The 20,139-nt window shown below is 38.4% G+C and overlaps 2 protein-coding genes and 2 pseudogenes across 2 annotated transcripts; 1 reads left to right on the top strand and 3 right to left on the bottom strand.

Annotated features, from left to right (window-relative positions):
* Positions 1 to 40: 40 nt before the first annotated feature.
* On the bottom strand, positions 41 to 4,749 carry LOC129362760 (uncharacterized; annotated as a pseudogene).
* Positions 4,750 to 5,284: 535 nt separating this feature from the next.
* On the top strand, positions 5,285 to 8,103 carry si:ch211-153b23.5 (uncharacterized protein LOC321177 homolog). Its single transcript, XM_055034460.1, has 5 exons — positions 5,285 to 5,361; positions 7,008 to 7,120; positions 7,228 to 7,399; positions 7,494 to 7,695; positions 7,778 to 8,103. Exons 2-5 carry the CDS (start codon positions 7,013 to 7,015, stop codon positions 7,968 to 7,970), a joined length of 675 nt encoding a protein of 224 aa, XP_054890435.1. The 5' UTR covers positions 5,285 to 5,361; positions 7,008 to 7,012; the 3' UTR covers positions 7,971 to 8,103.
* Positions 8,104 to 9,559: 1,456 nt separating this feature from the next.
* Positions 9,560 to 12,508, bottom strand: zgc:174917 (uncharacterized protein LOC565650 homolog). The gene is made up of 7 exons (XM_055034479.1): positions 12,481 to 12,508; positions 11,882 to 12,056; positions 10,469 to 10,721; positions 10,293 to 10,384; positions 10,058 to 10,197; positions 9,862 to 9,966; positions 9,560 to 9,766 (listed from the first exon to the last, which is right to left on the bottom strand). Exons 2-7 carry the CDS (start codon positions 12,009 to 12,011, stop codon positions 9,680 to 9,682), a joined length of 807 nt encoding a protein of 268 aa, XP_054890454.1. The 5' UTR covers positions 12,012 to 12,056; positions 12,481 to 12,508; the 3' UTR covers positions 9,560 to 9,679.
* Positions 12,509 to 16,392: 3,884 nt separating this feature from the next.
* On the bottom strand, positions 16,393 to 20,062 carry LOC129362774 (cis-aconitate decarboxylase-like; annotated as a pseudogene).
* Between the last annotated feature and the right edge of the window lie 77 nt (positions 20,063 to 20,139).

Genomic DNA, 20,139 nt, shown 5'->3' with positions numbered 1-20,139 from the left:
ATTACACAATCATTTACTGAAACATTAAATGATCACTCACTCAAACATAAAAAAATTTAATACATGCATTTACAGTGTTACTATTGTGCTTATTTGGGAGCACCGCTGTTTTCTCTTTTTTCTTTTTGCTTAATGTCTTTGCAGTTATTTCAACAACTATAAATCCAATCAGGCATATTCCACAGCATACAAAAATGTTTGGACAATGTTTTCAACAACTGAACAAAGCACATGCTATGAATACCTTGAAGCAATAAAACCTGAATTATATATATTATATAAACACAGACATGTTATCTATACATCACAACAAACAGAGACAAAAATGTCATAAAAAGCATACCAACATACACTAAGTACAAAAAAGATAAATTACTTATGTTGCCTGTTAATATTATACATCATTAGACACTATACAACATTTCTTCAGCTAATTTAGTAGCTATTTCTTTTTATCAGATACTTGATCAATAGCCACTGTTCTAGGCAGTATTAAAGGGGCTATTATGAGGCATTTTATGACCTCTTGACTGACTCTGTGTCAGCATGATCCTCTTTTTGATGCTGCTGTATATGTTGAACTTTGATCTCTTTGCATGTCTTAAAGGGATACATCATATTCAAATGCTGGATTGGTATGCCCTTGTCTGTGCCGATTCCGAACCTCTTCAAATATTTGGAGAACCTTAGGGTTAGAGGAAAATGAAAGACATCAACTTTAGAAAACATTTTAAAATAAAACAATTTCATCTCCATAAAGAGGACAGGAGCAATTGTATATTTATTACCTTGGATTTTGGAATGAGGCCCACTCTGAAGAAACCAATTTGTCCAGTTTCAATCTTGGTGCAGTCAACCACAGTGGATGCAATATTCTCAGGGGAGGGTCCATCACACAGCACTCCTTCAACCTTAACAAAAAGTCCAATATTCATTAGATAAACACAACAATGTTTTCTTTTTTTTTAAACTGAAGTTCTTCTCCATACTAACTCATGATTATTACCTTTTTCCCCAGTTTGGCATAAACCTGGTTATGGTGAGTTGTATCTGCCTCGCCTGTTGGGTTGGCTGAGGTTACTGCGATTGGGCCCACCTTTTAGAAATAGAAGATAGTCAATCAATAACGAGTTTGTAACATTATTTTTAATCACAGTAAAATGGAAATTACCAAACTAATCAGATGTGAGGCTACTGCACAGTCTGGGCTCCTGATGGCAATGCTTTGTGGAGTCCCAATGTGTTTGGCAGCATCTCCCAAACCAAATATGTCCAACCATGGTCCTGTCAAAGGCAGCCAACAAAACCCATTAGATAAACATCATGAACTCAGTTTTCACACAGTTTTCCCTGAAAAATAAGAAATCACTCACCTCTGGGAATAACCATGCTGATAGAGGACGGCCATGCAGCCTCCATGAAGTCCAGGAGCAGGGGACTCAGCAGGTGTCTAACAGGGTCCAGCTGCTTGACAGAAGAGATCCACATGGACATGGGTCGGTCCTCAGCCTGCTTCTTAACTCTGAAGTCACACAGTAATGGTCAGTGACAGAAAACCAAATAAAAAAGATGCTCAGACAAAGTTTTACAACTATGAAGCCTACTTGTAAGCTTTGACGACTGCATCTGGTCTGTTGCAGGCAGCCACCAGCACATAGACAGTGTCAGTCGGCATTCCACATATGCCTCCATTTTTCATGATTTCTACATCATAGAAATGCAGAGTGGAAGAAAAATGTGGATATCAGGTCATACATGTAAACAGAGTACACTAAAAAGTATCGACCCGATCTTCTCACCTGCAATCTGCTGAACTGACGTTGCTTTGCGAGCTGGTACGTGTGGACAGACCCCTTCCCCTCCGCCTACCCCACCCAGATTGACTAAAGGTCTTCCTAAGGGGATTTGAGGAGACTGGAAGGTACTGTTAAAAATGTGCGCCAAGAAACAGTAAAAACTGACAAGACCAAAGATGATTGTGACGCCAATATCATAACCGTAGGGCAGTGCACCAACCGCATCCAATAGGAAGCTGATGAGGATGAGCTGGAAGGTGAATGCGTAGACAAACCAGGCAACATTAAGAAATATTGCTGCAATTGTCAACAGGACGTTAAACATCATGAAACCAATAATCCCAACAGCAACATTGAAGCCTCTGGTCTCACTGTAAAGACCACCGAATCGTGTCAAGCCCCACACCGTCCACATCAAACCATAGAGAATAAAGGCGGTGCTCTCCAGAGTTTTACCCCGAGCAAATGCCACTGAACCACACAGAAGCTGCAACACTCCACCAGCCATCACTGCCCAGGGCAAAACCAACACAGTCAGAGGATTCCTGTCCCCAATCGTGGCTGTGATGGCAAAAGCTGCCAGAACATTGCAGGCATGGCCCAGCACTTCTGCATCTGCATATTTGGAGTATCCAAGGTGAGGTGTATGCCGGTCTTTATCAGGAGCCCTGAGAGTAAGACTGCGAATTCTGGTTATTAAAGCTTTGAAGTGTCCCTGCCCAGTAGGAACTTTGGTACTGGAGACCATGTTGAATGTTGTAACAAAAAGCACTCCAGCAGAAGCTACAAAGATAGCTCCTTGTACACCCTGAGTGCCGCCTTGGTAGAAGCCTTGAGGTTGGGCTGCAATGGAAATACAAATAGGCTACAAAGAATAACTGGTAGAGGCCATCCAACAAGCTCTTCTGACAGCTGAACAGCGAGGACGGAGAAAAGAACAGCAAAGACAACAGGGAAGGGAACCGGGAGAACGGCTGAATGGAGTACAATGATAACAGAGCGCTGTAACCCTCAGCAAATTTTAGCAAAGCTGTAAAACCATAGAAAGTCGCAGCTAATGTGTCCATTGCTCGGTAACAGAGGACACACATGCCAAGCTGGAAGACTCCAGCTGTCCAGAGCCAGGGGACATGGCCAACAGAGAGTTGGGGGACCACACCTACCAGGGGACAGGCTAATACAGAGGCAGATAACAAGTTCATCACCAAACCTACACTAATTACATCACTGCAGCTCTGGTTCTGCTCTGGTTCAGTTCAGATTTCTGTTTCATGATTGTTCCTGGAGGTTTCACTTTGCCCTGTGTGATGGTGTACAGCAAACGCCCAAAGCCAAAATAGGCACACACAAGACAAAACAAGGAGGTAGTTTGCAGCTGTGGCAGACTGACCGAAGCCTGAATCTGACAGACCAGCGATTGATGGGCACAAGCTAAGGAAATGCTGACAGCGATGACCAGGAGAACTGGTGTCTTTACAAAGAGGGCTGCAGTGCCAATGATGAACAGGGCTAAGGTAAATGCTGCCAGTCCAGGAATGAGAGAGGATTTTAGCTCTGTGAGAGGCAACACTCTCTGTCCTATCAGGATGTGGACCAGACCCGACCCACACCACAGCGCAGAGACGGTCAGACACAGAGTGGAAAACAGTCGGGATTGGGACAGACTGTGACGGACACCTAGAAAGATACAGGACAGGGTCAGGAGGCTGGAAAAGGCAGAACATTCTAATCTGTGAGGCGAAACAAACCTGTGTAAGATATCAGGGCAGCAATGATGAGGAGTAAAATCCCCAGTGCAGTGTGGGGGATGAAGTCTTTCTCAGGAGTGCTGGCATAGCTGTTCACCAGCAGCAGGAGAGAACCTGAAAATGAGATCCACAGCTATTATTTGGAACTAATTTAATCAAAGCAGTGCTCCTGGAATAAAGAAGAGAGAGCAAAAGTATTGATGCCCACAAACCAAGCACCAATGGAACATTTTGTCATGAAGCTGAATTTTCCGCATTCGTGGTGACAAAAATCCAAACACAAGAACATTTTTGATTTTCCACATCAAATGTGAACACATTTTTACAAATAAGTAAAGTAATAAAGGCACTTTTATGATTTCATTTATTTATTTCTGGTGGATTGATAGTGCTGCGACGGACTGGAAACCTTTCCTCTCACCCAACGTCAGGATGGATTTATGACAGATGCTTTCCTGTCATATGAAATGTTAAATCAACTCTGTAGAGATATTAAAAAACATGTTTTTAATCACAATGCAATGTCACTTTTGCATTTCAGTTTTATAATCATTTGTGTAACTATATCATATCTTCAAAGATAATTTGAGAAGTGAGACCTCTCACGCCAAAATATAAAGGAAGAAGAAAATAATAAAATAAAGGAAGAAAGAAAGAATAGGAGAAAGAAAGAGAGAAAGAACATCCAGTCAAAGCGTTTCTTTTTTTCCTCCTGAGTCCTGAAAATACTAAGAAGTTCTATTGAAAACAACCAAAAATACAATAAAATTATTTTTTTATATCAATAATATAATCAGTATTATAAGTTTTTACATAATGAATATAAACACCAGTTTCAGTTTTTGAAATGTTTCGGAAAACCAATTAATATGTGCATAGAAATGGCAGACATTCATTCTGATCGTCTTATGTTCATTAAAAGCTCATCGAGTTGAAAAGGGATTTAATCCCCAAGGAAAATGAAAAAAGCCGAAAAGGGAGAAACTGGAAATTCACTTTGCATGGAGAGCAACGAGGCGTCAACTTCCGAATGGATGTTTGCTTGGCGTAAAAAGAAAATACCTCAAATATCAGGAAAAAAAAAGACAGAGAAAAAATACATACAGAACGAACACGGAGAAAGGACGCGACATAAACTTGAAGGCTTACCTCCTAAGATACCAAGGATGCCGACGGACACATAGGCTGAGTTGAACCGAGCCATAGCGGCGGCTGTGCTGCTCTGACGATGTGAGGATGTGACTTTTATACAGGTGAGTCACGTTGACACCCCCGGGGGACAGTAAACAGTGGAGAGCTGCGCCTACCTGGGAAAAACCACAGCGGTGGGACGACAAGAGGACAAGAGGCTGTTCTCCAATCAGATAAGCCGACTGAAAAAATGTGATACTATACAACAACAACAACAACAACTAATAATAATAATAATAATATTTTGAAATCTTTTGTTGATTTCCTCTTGAATGGCAGAACACATGCTCCTAAAATTAGACGTTTGTGGCTCCTGATTCATTTCCTCTTTACTGAAACATATTCCATATAACCACACCCGTGCCGTTAGATGAGTGTTTAATGTCTTTTAATAGTATCTTCACAACTGGGAGCTCATAATGATTCGGCATTTTAGGGCTCAGGATCAACTATTAAACTGGTTTTGGTAACTTGATGCCAGTGACGTCAGAGTCTCGCGCAGCGTGCTGGTTGGTCGGGAAGATCCAGCGAGCAGGAAGGGGATGATAAAAAGCCGCTCGCTCGGAGCTCACCCTTCAGATCAACACCGCTGTTCAACAGGAGACGCACTGCGAGAGCTAAATAAGGTGAGTAATATAGTCTCTTGATCCGTTTGCCTTCGATGTATGTTTAAAAAAAAGTAAACGCAATTGATTACAAGTTTAAGCGAATTAGTTTTTTTTTTTTTTTTTTTTAAACAGCAAACTGAATTAAAAACTGTTAATGTCTAAGTCTGCGGCTTCCTATTAAAATATCACATGAACTGTCAGAAAGTTAATATTTGTATATTTCTAGTTGCTTAATTTAATCAGTGATCAGATAAAAAACAAACAAACAAACACAAAAAAAAAAAAAAAACAAGAAAAAAAGCAGGGTTTTTTGGGTAACAACAACAAAAAACACATTAGTGTTTCCAGACATTTATCCACAAACTGGTTACAGGAATATTTTTTTTTTCTAAGTCTAATAAGTCCCTTTTCTGAGTACTGCCTGCCTACCTGTGACTGCTTGTCCAGGTTAGTATTTGAAAATGCAACATAATTCTGTCAACGCCTCTACTGACTACGAAGGAACAGTAGAAAGTGTATTTCTATTTTAAATTCAACCTGCTTCACCAATGACTTGCTTGTATTTTATTGGTCGCTTTTTCATGATCTGTTGGAGTTTATAAAAGATGCACTTATAGAAGACAGAGTTATGTGCTCCTTTGATTTGATTGGATATTTTTCTAGGCACCGTTTTCTAGAACCCGAGGCTGACTGTGCGATGGCGTGGCCGGAAGAATTGCATAAGCATACAGTAATTAAAAGTAGCTTCCCCATTATATGGTGAATGGGTTACCAAACCTAAAAGCAGGAAGGACATCCTTTATGGTTCTCCTCTGCATTTTGGAGGAAGCAAGTCTGTCACTAAACCTGCTCCTACGATGATCTGTTGTATGTTTTTGTTTCTATATATTTTTTTTCTACATACCTGCACACCACAAATGATGGTGAATCTCACAGGCTGATCATAACATATATGTTACGATCAGCTCAGTCAGATCCTTCTTGCACATGGCCTCGACCTTGGTTGACCACTCCAGCTGATTCTTCAGTTATACTCCTAAATATTTGTATGACTGATGAACATTGTAGAGAGTGGGGAGTTATTTCTTTTGAAATTTATCACCAGAGATTCCCAGATGATCCTCCAAATACCGTCTCACAAAGTAGACTCATCAGATTCCTCCTCCCACATGAAATATGACTTCTCGTCTGTGAATCTGAATCACGCCTCACATCTTTACACCCAGACTCCAAACCAAGTTAAAAGTTTTGGATTTTTGAAGTCCTCATCCCTGAATAAAGACAGAAAAATGTCTCCTCAAACATAAGAGAAAATATATCACATTGATGTTCTCCTCAGAGCATCTTTGGTTTAAACTGCAACACTAAAATAAATGTTGAATTAATATTGCTAAGAAGTATTAATTTGGACAAAAACACATTTATTGCTGCCAGGTTTTGCTGCTACCTGCAAGCAGCAGCTGCACTGCTGAGACTCGTTTCTCACCTGGCTCTGTAAATGTTTCATGTGGACATGCAAAAGTGCCAAGTGGCTGTCACCAGTCTGTCCATACTGCCAATGGGGAAACAGAAATTCAAACCTCACCATGAATGATTAAGAACCAACTTGCCACCTTGAAGAGTCTCCTTTTGACTAGACGAACCTGTCTTTGTGCATTTCTTAGCAATCATGGTGAAGCGTGTTGCAGTTATTCTGTCTGGCTGCGGCGTCTATGACGGCACAGAGATCCACGAGGCCTCTGCCGTCCTGGTCCATCTGAGTCGCGCTGGAGCAAAAGTAAGGACAAAAAAAAAGTGTCTTTATCTGTCAGAAATATTGTGTTGATATAAAACCAGCAGAGGTTAATGTTTCTTTTAGTTACCATATTGGTTGTTTGGTCTCAGGTGCAGATGTTTGCCCCAGACGATGATCAGATGGACGTTGTAAATCACTGCAAGGGGAACGCTACTGAGGAGAAGAGGAACATCCTGCAGGAAAGCGCTCGTATCGCTAGGGGCGACGTGACTGATTTGGCCAAGCTGGATGTCTCAGCGTTTGATGCTGCCATCATTCCAGGTGAGATGATCTTCTATAAACTCAGAGGAAGACGTGTGCAGTTCCTCTAATGTTTAATGTCTGTCTCTGAACAAACGCCTACTTTCTCTATCAGGAGGGTTTGGTGTGGCTAAGAACCTGAGCGACTGGGCTTCAAAGAACAAGAGCTGCACCGTCCAGCCACATCTGGAGAAGATCATCAAGGATTTCCACAAAGCAGGAAAGCCTCTGGGCATGTGCTGCATTTCCCCTGTCCTGGCTGCAAAGCTGCTGCCCGGCTGTGAGCTCACCGTGGGGCAGGACAAAAAGTGTGAAAAGTGTGTAAATCTCTGTTCACGTTCAGTAAATATGTTAGTTCATTGGATTTTGTGTGATCATTCACTTGGTTTTTATCTTCAGGTGGCCGTTTGCTGAGACGGCTGGAGCTCTGAAAGACATGGGCTGCAAACACGTGAACAAAGACGTGGATGAAGCTCACGTTGATGTCAAGAACAAGCTGGTCACCACCTCTGCCTTTATGTGCAACGCTCCCTTTCACAAAGTGTTTGATGGAATCGGCGTCATGGTTCAAGAAATACTGAAACTTGCCTGAGAAGATTGCTATATGTAATCAGTTCTATTTATTTTCACCAGCAAATCAGGAGAGATACTGTAATATTTAATCAGAAACTCCAAGTAAACAAATGTCAGAGTGAAATTCTAAATAAAGTGTTTTCTGGAACTTACAGCTTTGGGCATATTTTTCTTCATACAGTCAGTGACACAACAAATTTGGTCTGAGATGCCAACCTCTTATTGCTCTACAATGTGTGAAGTGAGTGATTTATTCAGATAATTTAGCTTTTCATGATCTTGATTGTTTTTTTTTTTGTTTTTGCATATATAAAAAGAAAAAAAACTTAGCTTTGTTAATAGATGTTTGAGTGTCACTGCAAAGCTTAGTTTTTCTTAAAGTTAATGACTTGTGTCTAAAGAAGATGCAGTTAATATTAAAGTTTAATTTTTGTTTCTTTATTTTTTTGTTTTTGCAAAATCAATGGTGCCAGACCTTTTGAGACCCCCTATAAATTAATAGTTGTGGAAACATTTCTTTACATTGCATCTCAGTGTCTAGGATCTTTAAATCAGTAATTCCTGACTTCCTGTACTAGTCAGGTAGATATCTTCGACCAAGACTTGCAGTCATTGGATTAGCATTAAATGAAAACTTTAAAAAAGCTGGAAATATGACACAAGATTGGATACATTGATGTTGCTACGACATGCAACGTGAGGAAATTAAAAAGTTGTAGAGTGCTCCTTTAGATTCATCAGGTTTCCAAACAACCAATTTTATGACGTCTATATGTCCACTCATAAAATAAAGGATGAATCTGGAAAACATCACGGCCAAAATAAGCCCTTCTCAAAAAAAAAAAAAAAAAAAATAAAAAGAAAGACTTGAGACTCAACAACAGCTATTCAAAGCATGTTGTCAAATTGACCAAGAATTGAGTCAACTTTTCCAAGTTGTAGCATGCAAAATCTTTGAAAAACTGTTGTTGTGAACATTTTCTAATTTTAATATGGATACTTTTACACTTTAGTGGTAAAAGTACACACCAAACATGCAGTTAACTACTGGGACATGCACAGTTGAACATGAGGTGATTCTCTTTTCAATCTGTGAAAAAAAAATGCCCTTTTTCAAAAAATCTTCTTCACAGTGTGTCAAGTGTATTCCACAAAATTTCTGAATTTTAAAGCCTAGATACGCTTCTTTATTAATTTCCTTTAATAAAGAAAACTGTTCAGTCAAAGTGGCGCATATAAATTAAATTGTGTTTCTATGTGAAGAAACTTGATACAATGATGAAGATTATTTTAACATGAAAATAATATATCATAATAGCAACCTGCAGAAGAGTAGATGATTCTTCTTCTGTCTGGATATATTCTGTGCTGCTAGTTTCATTTTGAAGCTACCGGGAGGTTTGAACTCAAATATGTATTTTTTCATCTTCCTTTGTTTTCAAGGCTAGAGTTCTGTAAATTTACTGATTTTTAACCACATGCACATGTGAAGAAACAAATGTGTGATTTAAGAAAAGAAAATGAGATTTCAGCATGTTTTTTTTAATTCTTTTAATAATATTTAAACATGCTTTAGCACCTTCAAAGAATAAGTTTACCAGACAAGGGTTTAATTTAGAGTCAGTGATGTATTGTAGTCCATATACATAATTCCATACAAACACTAAATAGACATTTGATTTATCAATGAGATGTTAAAGCAGTTGTTGTGAAGAGTTCACTAATCCTTCATGTGCTTTTGTTGGAGAAATGGTGGAACTGGTCCACCCCACAGACCAACTTCGTTGCATGAAATTTCCTGGGACGATCAGGATCCTAATATTAAAACAGAAGGGAAAAAAAAGTTATTAGAAATGAAAGGTAAGTTCTCTAAAAGAACCACTGGCTAAGAAAATATGATTGTCTCTCACCTCAGTGGGGTGGGCGTAGGTGGGAACATAACGGATCACAAAGCCACAGCGCCTCCTTTGGGAAGTGTTGGCATCACTTGCATGAACAAGAAGACCATCATGAATCTGGAAGAAAATAAATATTTGATTGACATAAACTTGTTTTTAGAGCAATTTATAGCAGCAAAGATTTATCACAAAAAGCAAATAAACCTACCGACATCTGTCCGGCTTTCAGAGGACAAAGCACAGCTTCGTCCGCCTGCACCAGCTCCTCTGGGATCTCCTGGTTGACTGACAGCAGGTTCCCAGGGCGGGTTGCTTGGCGATGGAGCAACATGCCAGAGCAGTGGCTTCCTATAAGAGACTGATGTTAAATACGTAGAGCACACAGCTGGCCTGGACTGCCAGTGATAACTTAATAATGCAAAAAACTAACAAATTTAACATACCTGGGATGACCTGAAGGGCTCCGTTTTCTTTTTGCGAATCATCAAGAGCAAGCCACACAGACAGAACAGGTCCACCAGCAATACCCCAGTACCTGTGAACACCACGCTCTTAATCATGCAACACAAAAAACAAATCACTTCAAACACTTTATTTTCCTCTGGTAAGTCATATTCACCTCATGTCCTGGTGCCAGGCCACATAAGGGAGCTCATCTTCCCCCTCAGGTTTGCTTTGAGCTGTTTTGCTCTGCTGGAGTTTGGCGGGTTTGACTGTCGGGTATTTGCAGATAAATCGAGAGTCCAGCAGAATGACGTCAGGTCCCAGGATGGCTTGGATCACTTGCAGGATGCGGGGATGTGTGGTCAGATTCATCACCCAGGGGTACTGAAGATGAACATTGTGGAGGCTGTACTGTGTGTACTCTGTACCTGTTTGATATATGAAAATACATTGTTAGAAAAAAAAAGAGAAGGAAATCGGATTCATCTGCTGAAACAAAGTATTGGATATGTCAACAGTTTTCTCAGAGAAATATGTCATCATGACAAAGATGATGACTTTGTCATGAACATTTGATAATGTTCTTTCATCAAAGAAGAACATTAAAATTATGGCTGATGTGCAACAAAATTAAGTTTATTAAATCTACACAGAAAGTATTTATTATATAAGAAAATGTAATGTGAAAGAAAAAAATTATTTAACATTTGTATATGGATAGATGAGTTGTTTATTGAAAAATTGTTTCATTTAATCACTCAAACATCATACTTGATGAATATAGCATGCAGTATTTGCTGGTGTTTTTATCTTGATATTGTTAAATTTTCTTTCTGTGTAATTTTCGAGTAAAAAAAAAATACAAAAATTGTCTTTTGTAGCACTATGGCAACATGCACATTTTCCTATGATCAGTTTGTTACATTTTCGGTTCAACAACACAAGCATCTGGAATAACAGAATAGAAGACTGATCCAGAAATGGTTAGCCCTTTTATCCCAGACAGGTCATACAGTTCGATGGATGAATCATTCTTCAGATGAAAAGAGGAGTGATTTTCAAACAGTCAAGTAAACTTTGACCTGTCAGAGAAATGATGTGAAGCTTACAGGAGAAACGCCCCCCTAAACCTCCAAGGTGTGTGAAGAATGGATAAAAGTCTCATGTTTGCGATGTGTACATTTATTTTCTCCATGTAAGAGATGTCTTGAAATCACCTTTGCCAGTAATGGCTTTTCTACTAAATAATAAATAAATGTTACATCCTCTATGCTATTACAATTTTGTTTCCATTTTTAATATATGAACTTTATGATTTTGGTTTCTTTGCATATGTGAATTACTTGGCACTTGTTGCAAAAGTCATATCTGTCCATCCCATTACAGCTACGTTGACTGAAAAAAGCATTGCTGTGCTTCCATAGAAATAAACCAGTGACTAAACAAAATAGTCAAATGATGCTTTATACATCTTGCACAATCTGATTCTTTTACCTCCCTTTGCATTCTGTCTATTAGATTTTATCTCAGTTCTCTGTATCTTGCTCAATCTCTGAATTTTTCCTTGAATTCCCCCTCCCTTACATACCAAATTCCTCCTCCAGCTTCGCGAAGGCATCCCTGACCTCCCTCAGCTCTGTCTCATCCAGCACAGGCAGCGCTGAGAGGAAGCCCTTCTCGTTGTAGCGCTCCTGTAGTTCAGCTGGAGATGGATTCATCGTTGGGTTTCCCTGCTGATGCTTCCAAGGTTGGTGAGATGTTGACTGAAGGTGAGGTTTAAAAAGCTGAAAAGAGTTTAAGGTCAATAAATGCCATTAAAGGTGTGCCTTCAAACTGACCAGGCTTTGGTAATTTGCTCATTATAAAGAACATGCACTTCAAAATAAGCACACCGCAGCACTTGTGCTGAGTTTATAACTCATTACATGCTTGAATCAAGTTAATTGGACTTATAAATCTAAGAAACTATTTCCATGCGCACTAAAAATGACTCTGAGACTGCAGAGACATAAAACTCCTTAAATCTTTCTGTTGTCTAATTCCTGCAAAAAACCTGAACTAAATATTTTTGATTTACAAATAATAATGGAACATTGTGAAATGGGGCAAAATTTTATGTTTTGTTTAAGTAGAATATAATCCTGCACAGTATGAACTATAACTACAGAAGAAAGTGTCTCTTCCTACCTGTTGTCTGCTCAGTCTCCCAGTAAGTCTGGATGCTGTCTGGCTCTCATCTACCATATATACTCCACAGCTTTGGAAACGCCCACCACTGTGACATCAATCTAAAATTCATAAACTACTCAAACACCCTATGTCACCATGTTCCAGGAAAAACTCACCATACCTGTAAAATACAAAACAATTACATAATTCAGGTGTGTGGTGGCTATTTAGAAACATTTCTTTGATCTACATGACTTCTGTGTTATGTCGTCTCTATCTGTTTACATCCTGTTAACAGAGCATACCTTGTGATTCATACAGTTTCTGTTGAAATCTGAAACAATAGATGTCAAAGCTGTCAAAGTCTGGTAGATCCAGATTGAAGTTCCTCATCATCTTCCTCACCACACCTTCACACCAGACTATCATTTAGTTTCATGTAGAGTGAAAAAAAACACCAATCAGTGACAAATTAACCCCACCAGTACAAAGATGTTTCATTATGAAACTTTGAAGAAAAAAACCATCACAAAATGAAAATAGAAGTTATTAAAAGACTGTGTGGTGACTGCTGGAAATCTGGTGACATCTCATTGTTTGAATGATAAAAACAAAATGGATCCATTACCTCTGTTCTGTGATGACATTTATCATCCTTATAAATGCAAATTTTAATACATCCATTCATTAAATATACATCAAGTTTATGTCTTTTATGTAATTCAGTTTTAAACATTTCCTAAGGGGGAATTGAATCTGTCTTTTTAATAATTTCCTTACTTTTCCTACTTTAAGACTAACGTGAGGAAATCAGTGTCTTCACGAAACCGTTGTCTGATAATATGCAAGCAGTTTCTGACATTAAATTGTATGTTTTTTCACATTTGTATGTAGTTGGTCACACATTCAAGACCACTTTCTAATTAAGACTGGTTCTGATTATTTAGATGTGCTAAAATGATGAAGGCTGAACATTTTCCTTTTTTGCATATGTCTAACAAAATATCCGTTCACACCAAAAACAGTTCTCTTTTTGTTTTTTTCTTGGCATTTACAGATTAATGACGCTGGATCACTTCTCTCAACAAATAAATGACGAAAAATAAATTGTTAACGTTTTAGTTTACAATTTGTTTTATTTGATCAAATACTAAATAAATTGTGAGTGTTGAAAATAAAATCACATAAGTCAGAAATGTAAGAAAATCAAAGAAAACTGGAGACCCATCTTCATTGTGCACACTTGTTTAATAAAACATATGTATGTTTGCCCAGCAAAAGTGTTTCACATGAGAAGTTGAAGGGTGAAACAAACATTGTAGTTGAAATAAACATAAAGTTCTTGACATAGAACAAGAAATAAAAAATAAATGGCTTTAATATGAAAACTAAATTCAAAAGGCAACCAGTGATTACCTTAGTACAAAAAAATAATTTATGAAAATGACTGGTATTTTCACAAGGAAATACTATTGTCCAAAAATGCTCGGTCAAAAGGAAAAGCTATGACATCTTTTACTGTCAGAACCAGTCCCCTTGTAAATATTTTGAGGAAATAGTTTAAAGAAAAAATTCCCCTCACCTCATGCTGTTCAACTTGATTCTTTAGGTCATTGTTTTACATTTTCGTGACCTGCTACCAGGAAACAATTGCAGAAATCTTAACAGAAACAAAGCAAACATTAACAGCCCTTTTCAAAAAGCAATTACTCATCCTTTCCTCTCTGATCTTATCACATTATTCCAAAAATATTTCACAAAAAAACTTTCCATACAATGCTTGCACAAACAGTAATTCTCAACAGAATTATAATTGACTTAAATGCAACAATAGGCCAACTTTGGCTATGAATAATCATTAATGGGTGTCAAAGGTACATAGTTACAAAGTTAGTAATTGTTATCATAATGACCAAGTCAAGGCAATGTCTAATTATCAGAAATTAATAGCCCAAAGGCTCTAAGTTTCAGTAAATTACGGGTTTCTGAATATCTTACTAGGGACGTTTGGTATGAAGTAACAATTGATGACGGATTAAGTTCTGGATTGACATTCCCAAACAGCACACTATGCACACACATACAGAATAATCACACAAAGTATTTGTGTGATGTCAGAATTTATTGACAAAGCCCTTAATCTTGTTTGTTTCAACTCATTGAATGAACAAAAACTAGCCTGGATTGAAGAGCCTCAGATGGAGCACAAGAAACAAAAATGAAGCAATACAGCCTTTTTTCAGCAGCACAGTCTCATATTATACTATAACGACATAGAAATAGTTTTAACAAACAACATTTTTTTAAAGAAGTCGCATTAGGCATCTTGAAGAGGTACAAAAGTGAATAAAATAACTAAAACTGAAAACGTTTTAGTCATAATAAGAGTAATGTACTCATACTTCCTTTTTACAACACTGCAGCATTTGCACACTGTGCAGGCTCCTGATAAACACATCACTAATCCCAAAATAGAACAAGTTACAGTAATCTTGCCGTAAAGTAACAGCTGCTCCATTTACTTTTGTCATGACTGGTTTACTTTTTGTCATAAGGAAAATTATATGTCAGAGTTCAGTGATTTAACACACAAAATTAAATAAAATCAGACACAACCTTTATTTTAAAAACAGATCAGAGGCTCGTCTGAAAACAACAAAAAAAAGAAGCTTAAGTTTCAAGGCGAACTTGAAAGTCCTTCAGAAATTTATACCAAAAGCTCCTGAATTTAATGTTGATTTTTTTGAAATAGATGAATTTGCTTTATTGTTACTCAGATACTTTTAAAGACACCAGCCATGATGATAAATTTAGAGCTGGAATGATTCATAGTGTGTTAAGCCTGATTTTCCACAGTTTTCTGAGAACAAAGAGGTGTGTGTTGCTCTTTCCTGTTGACTTTTTATTCTCTTGCCGCCCCCTAGAAGCTGTGGCTCATTACTGCAATATAAAATATCTGTCAGCACTTCTCTCTACTGTAAAAATAACCCCTGAATTACAATAAGTTCTTATTTAAATATTCTTTTGCAATTATCAACACAATTCAGAGTCTTAAAGAGTTAATACTAGTTTAAAATTAAAAACTTATTTAAAGACACCTAACAAAATTCATCTTGTTGATGGAGACTCACCAGTTTGAGCACAACCTGAACGCAAGCTTCATTCAGTAACAAACAAAAGCAGATTTGAAAAATGTTTTCATTTTGTGATTCCATTGATCTCAGTTTGAGTTGATCCACATTGCCCTTAAGATTTGCTGCTGTGTATATTTGTGGTTTTTGCATAATTTTACTGTCTGGTTTGCAGCTGTGTAAGAAATTGTAATTATATTGAAACTACATTCTGGGAATGAACTGATCTTCCACCTGATGGCGCAGTTCTCCATCTTGTTGAGAGTTGTTTGCAGGCAATTAATATTAATATACCATAAGTAGAAAATTATCCAACCTTTCAGGGTCTTTAATCATTTACCCTTGGGAGAATTGCTAAGATCTAATATTTCATTCACACAGAACAAAGTGAACCTAGTTCAAGGTGTTAGAAAAGATAATTTATGTCACCTAATCTATAATAGCTTGTAAATACATGCAATATTTGCCACTTTTTCAAACAGAGAATGATTCTCTTTCAAGATGTTTTTAAAAGGGGCATTTTTTTACTGATGATCCAGTCATTAATTCATACTCTTTATCCCGTTTCCTTTAAAAGCTTCAAGAGACTGGTGGGTTCATCAAGCTAAAGAAGTTTATAAGATATGATTTACTTGATAATATTCAGAGAAGAGTGATGATCTAAGGCAAAACGAAAGAGACAGCTCCACATACTGCAAAGAATGCAGAAGAAAATATAAATACTATAACAAAGAATTATGACAGCAGTTGTTTGTATATAACTTTATGGTTTATTGATAGATTTTTGTGATGTATTTATTTTTCTAATATTTGAAAACATATAAATATGCAGCAGTATGATGTACACAAACAGATAAATCAGATTACAAGAACTCCAGAAAAAGAAACATTTCTGTGAATGTAACTCTTAAACAGAATAATTTGAATTATCTAGAGAAGTACGAAGATGATAAAATGTACAAATAAGTGTTTATTGATGACAATGAAACTCATCATTTAATGATATATATTAAATATATTTGCAATATATCTTCATTGCAGCTGTGAGAGTAAGTCGTGGCAGTCGTCAAGTCTGTCCAGCCCGTCCACCGCCTCAATTAGCCGCTCAATCTTTGCTGATGGAAGCACCACCTCTGCGTTGTTCCTGAACTTCATCCTCAGGCTCTCGTTGGTCAGCGGGTTGCGCCAGTGGCCGTAGAAGGTATCACAGCGTCCCTTCAGAACGTCTCCTCCCACAAGCGTCACCTGGACCTCCCCGTACATCAAGTGAAGTTTGCGGGTTGTCGTGGGGATGCTCCAGCCGACGCGGCTCAACGAGCGTGGAGCTCGGGGCGGCTAATGGCGCCTGGCGTGAAGGACTGGACGGTCACCTCACCATCCAGGAGAGCGCTGCAGGCGTTAAACTGGAAGGAGTGGCGAGCTTCATGCTCTGACTCAGGAAAAGGCCTGTTGATGTACTTAGAGAGCGGGACTCTGAGCAAGATGTCCTGGACTTGATCTGGAGAGACCTTTCCAGGACCACCCACTAGAAGCTTATGGACAGAAGCTGCAGCATCTGCCCACCCAGTGCATCCCCAGATGGGCGGGGAAGCGTTTGAAGCCCATGTCCTGCTCCTCTAACAGGAATGCTATGACCATCATGGGGTGAATCTAAGGGCTGTGGCATGTATCTTCATAAAAAGCACTAAAGCCTGCTACTCCTGCAACAGCATCCAACACAGAGGACTGGCCTCGAGGCCTCTGGATGCCAGCAGTGCAGCTTCAAGCCCAAGGCGGGAGGCGTTGCCGATGTGGAGGGGTTTAGACTGAGTGGCAGCGTTAGCCATGGGAAGCTCCAGCCAAGGAAGCAGCTATCGCCAAGGCATGACCGCACTGAGAGGAATCCAGAGACAGGAGGCGAGCACAGGCTGCTGCACTTCCCATAGGACCGACCACAGTGGGAGGATGAAACCTGACAAAGGACACACACAGACCTGAATATCTACTGCATAAACATATTAAGTATTTTAAGAGAAAGTCGTATTTCAATATACACCTTGTCAATCAGTTCTGATTGCAGTGTTCAGAGAACCTAAAAATGTGATGATGCGAAGGAAACTTACATATTTAATCATCCCAAAAAAGCCTCCAAGTTAAATATGAAAAGTTGTTTTCTCCACTACTTCAGTGTTTTTATGTACCCAAACTGAAAGGATTGAAACATCGTCATAAATTTTGCTGATGAAAACCACATTTCTGATCTGATTGAACCTGGGATGAGCTTTACCTATTTCAGGAAGGAGCAGTGTCAACAGAAAAAGCTCCAGTTAGCCAAAGACACCCAAAGGTACCACAGTTCAGAGACAAACCCAAGCATATAAGTAAGCAAAACATCTCTGAGTTTCTGCGCTGAGGAGGGGAAAAACACTATGAAGCTATGAAAGGCCTCACACATGTGAAGTGTGTGAGGCCTTTGTTGGGTTTGTGGAAAAAACAAAATCTAGTCTGTAGTAACAGATCAGGCTTGAGACTCTGGCAAATGGCAAAGAGCAAAATATTCATTTCAGTCGTTAACAAAAATACGTATATATTTCAGTTGCAAATAATCTGGACGTTCCAGTGTGAATGCAATCCGACTCTGAGGAACAAACCTTTTAGGAATATTGCGGGCCTCGTTGGAGAACCTCATCAGGCGGCCCTGGATCTCGATGCCCACGTTAAACGCGAGTAAGAAGTCCAGACCGCTGGGTTTCCTGCCGGCTGGCATCATGTCACTGAGCGCTAACACAGCAGGAAGGACGGCCCCTGATGGATGCGTTGCTGGATGCCAGGTGTCGTCAAAGTCCATGGAGTGAGTCTGAGGTGTGTTTGAAACAAAAAAAGTGTTTTAATTATTTTGTAATACCAAAAGCCATCTTTCTTAGTGGAAAAAAAAATCATCTAAAAAGGTTATGAACTATAGTTTTTTTTTTTTTTTGGATTTGGTGATACACTTTAAATAAACAACGTTGGATACTTTTACACAATGATTCATAACTACACTTACTGCCACTCCATTGACAAAAGCTGCCAATGTTGGGGAGAGCCTGATGCCTCTTTTTCCATACACTGAGCAGATGTTATCATGGCCGTACATGTGCTGATGTTTAAAAGAAGACAGTTAGTTTTAATAACAATAAAAATTAACATGAAATAATACATTTACAATATAAAAAAAAAACTTAGCTTTCAGTAAGAGTGGAATTTGAATATTTGAATACATGTGAAATGAAGTTAGCAACAAGTTGGATAATTAAATAAAAGAGACAAGTAGTATAAACCGTATTAACCTATTCTTCTCACAGCTAAGTATAAAATAGAAGTTAATTTATTGAAACTAAAATTACTATTGTAAATGTGGAGTCACACTTACAATATTTTGACATTTTCTATTTCCTACCTTGCAGTGTTGTAGCACCATTTCAAAAACCTCAGTTGTGCTACCAATGAGACCGACTCCAATGCTGTCCAGTACCATTCTTTTACTGCGGTGGAGAACCACCGAGGACAGATGCTGGGGCTTGACCTGACTGATAAACTTCCCAAAACTAGCAGTGACTGTTTCCTCAGGAGTCGGGCTCCTCAACTCTGTGGACAGGAGGAAAAAATTATTTCTCCTTCACCTGAAGGTGAATGAAGATGTAATGAGTAAAGTTTAGAAAGTTTATCTAAAGTAAAATATTAACATGAAATGGTGAAATGAGTTATACATTTACAAGGTACAAACATACATAAAGAATGCTGATTTTAGAATCAAGACCATTAAAAAGAAGTTTAGGATCTAAATATGTTTATGTCCAACACACTGAACTACACTTACAATCAAAAGTATTCAAATACCACACACTGCAAAGACTGAAAAATAAAATTATACGATTATGAGATATGCAAAAGAAACTCTTCCACAATTCAACCACAAAAAGTCTAAGAAAACAACAAAAACAAACACTATAATGAGCCAGAAATTCTCACCTTCCACAGCAGAGCTGTGGAATCTTCTGGCAGCCCAGATTGGTCTGACAGTTTTCTACAAGGGAATAAAATGTACAAATGATCTCATGCAGTCTTAGTTATCTAAGTGAAAGGCTTATCTGATCAGTTTCTGCAGGCGTTCTTTGTCAGGCACGGGTGATGTGAAGCAAGTGACTTTGAAGACAATTCATTGTCTTCTATTTTGTTATTATTAAACTAGTAAACCAGTTTAATAGTAACAAAATGCTCAGTTGACAGCTGCAGTTTCTGTAACAGTTTTTGTCTCAGAAATGAAAAGTGTCTTTTAAAGGTCATTAAAATATTTCAAGCGAAGTCATGATAGAAAACATGTTCATGGATTCTTAAATTACATAATTATTTTTTACCTGCAGCTTGAACATGATGCCTTCTTTATTTTTTCTTGTTGAAAACTTGTTTTCCCCTCAGTGCTTCTCGCGTTTTCTGTGCTGTTTGCGCTGCGTGTCTGAATGATGCTGCTCTAATATTGGGAAGGGTGTGACCTTATATAGTCCAGTTACTAAAACTCACCTCACAG

This window comes from Poeciliopsis prolifica, unplaced genomic scaffold (assembly GCF_027474105.1).
Source record: "Poeciliopsis prolifica strain line A6 unplaced genomic scaffold, Auburn_PproV2 SCAFFOLD009, whole genome shotgun sequence".
Taxonomy (NCBI): Eukaryota; Metazoa; Chordata; class Actinopteri; order Cyprinodontiformes; family Poeciliidae; genus Poeciliopsis; species Poeciliopsis prolifica.
Note: the sequence above shows the minus strand (reverse complement) of the source record. Positions and strands in the feature narration are given on the sequence as shown.

Coding starts and splice junctions, on each gene's coding strand:
- si:ch211-153b23.5 (XM_055034460.1), top strand. CDS start 7,013: ATGGTGAAGCGTGTTGCAGTTATTCTGTCTGGCTGCGGCGTCTATGAC. Junction 7,121..7,227: donor TGAGTCGCGCTGGAGCAAAA/GTAAGGACAAAA, acceptor GTTTGGTCTCAG/GTGCAGATGTTTGCCCCAGA. Junction 7,400..7,493: donor TGATGCTGCCATCATTCCAG/GTGAGATGATCT, acceptor TTTCTCTATCAG/GAGGGTTTGGTGTGGCTAAG.
- zgc:174917 (XM_055034479.1), bottom strand. CDS start 12,011: ATGAATCCATCTCCAGCTGAACTACAGGAGCGCTACAACGAGAAGGGC. Junction 10,385..10,468: donor GCCTGGCACCAGGACATGAG/GTGAATATGACT, acceptor TGGTGTTCACAG/GTACTGGGGTATTGCTGGTG. Junction 10,198..10,292: donor AGCCCTTCAGGTCATCCCAG/GTATGTTAAATT, acceptor AGTCTCTTATAG/GAAGCCACTGCTCTGGCATG.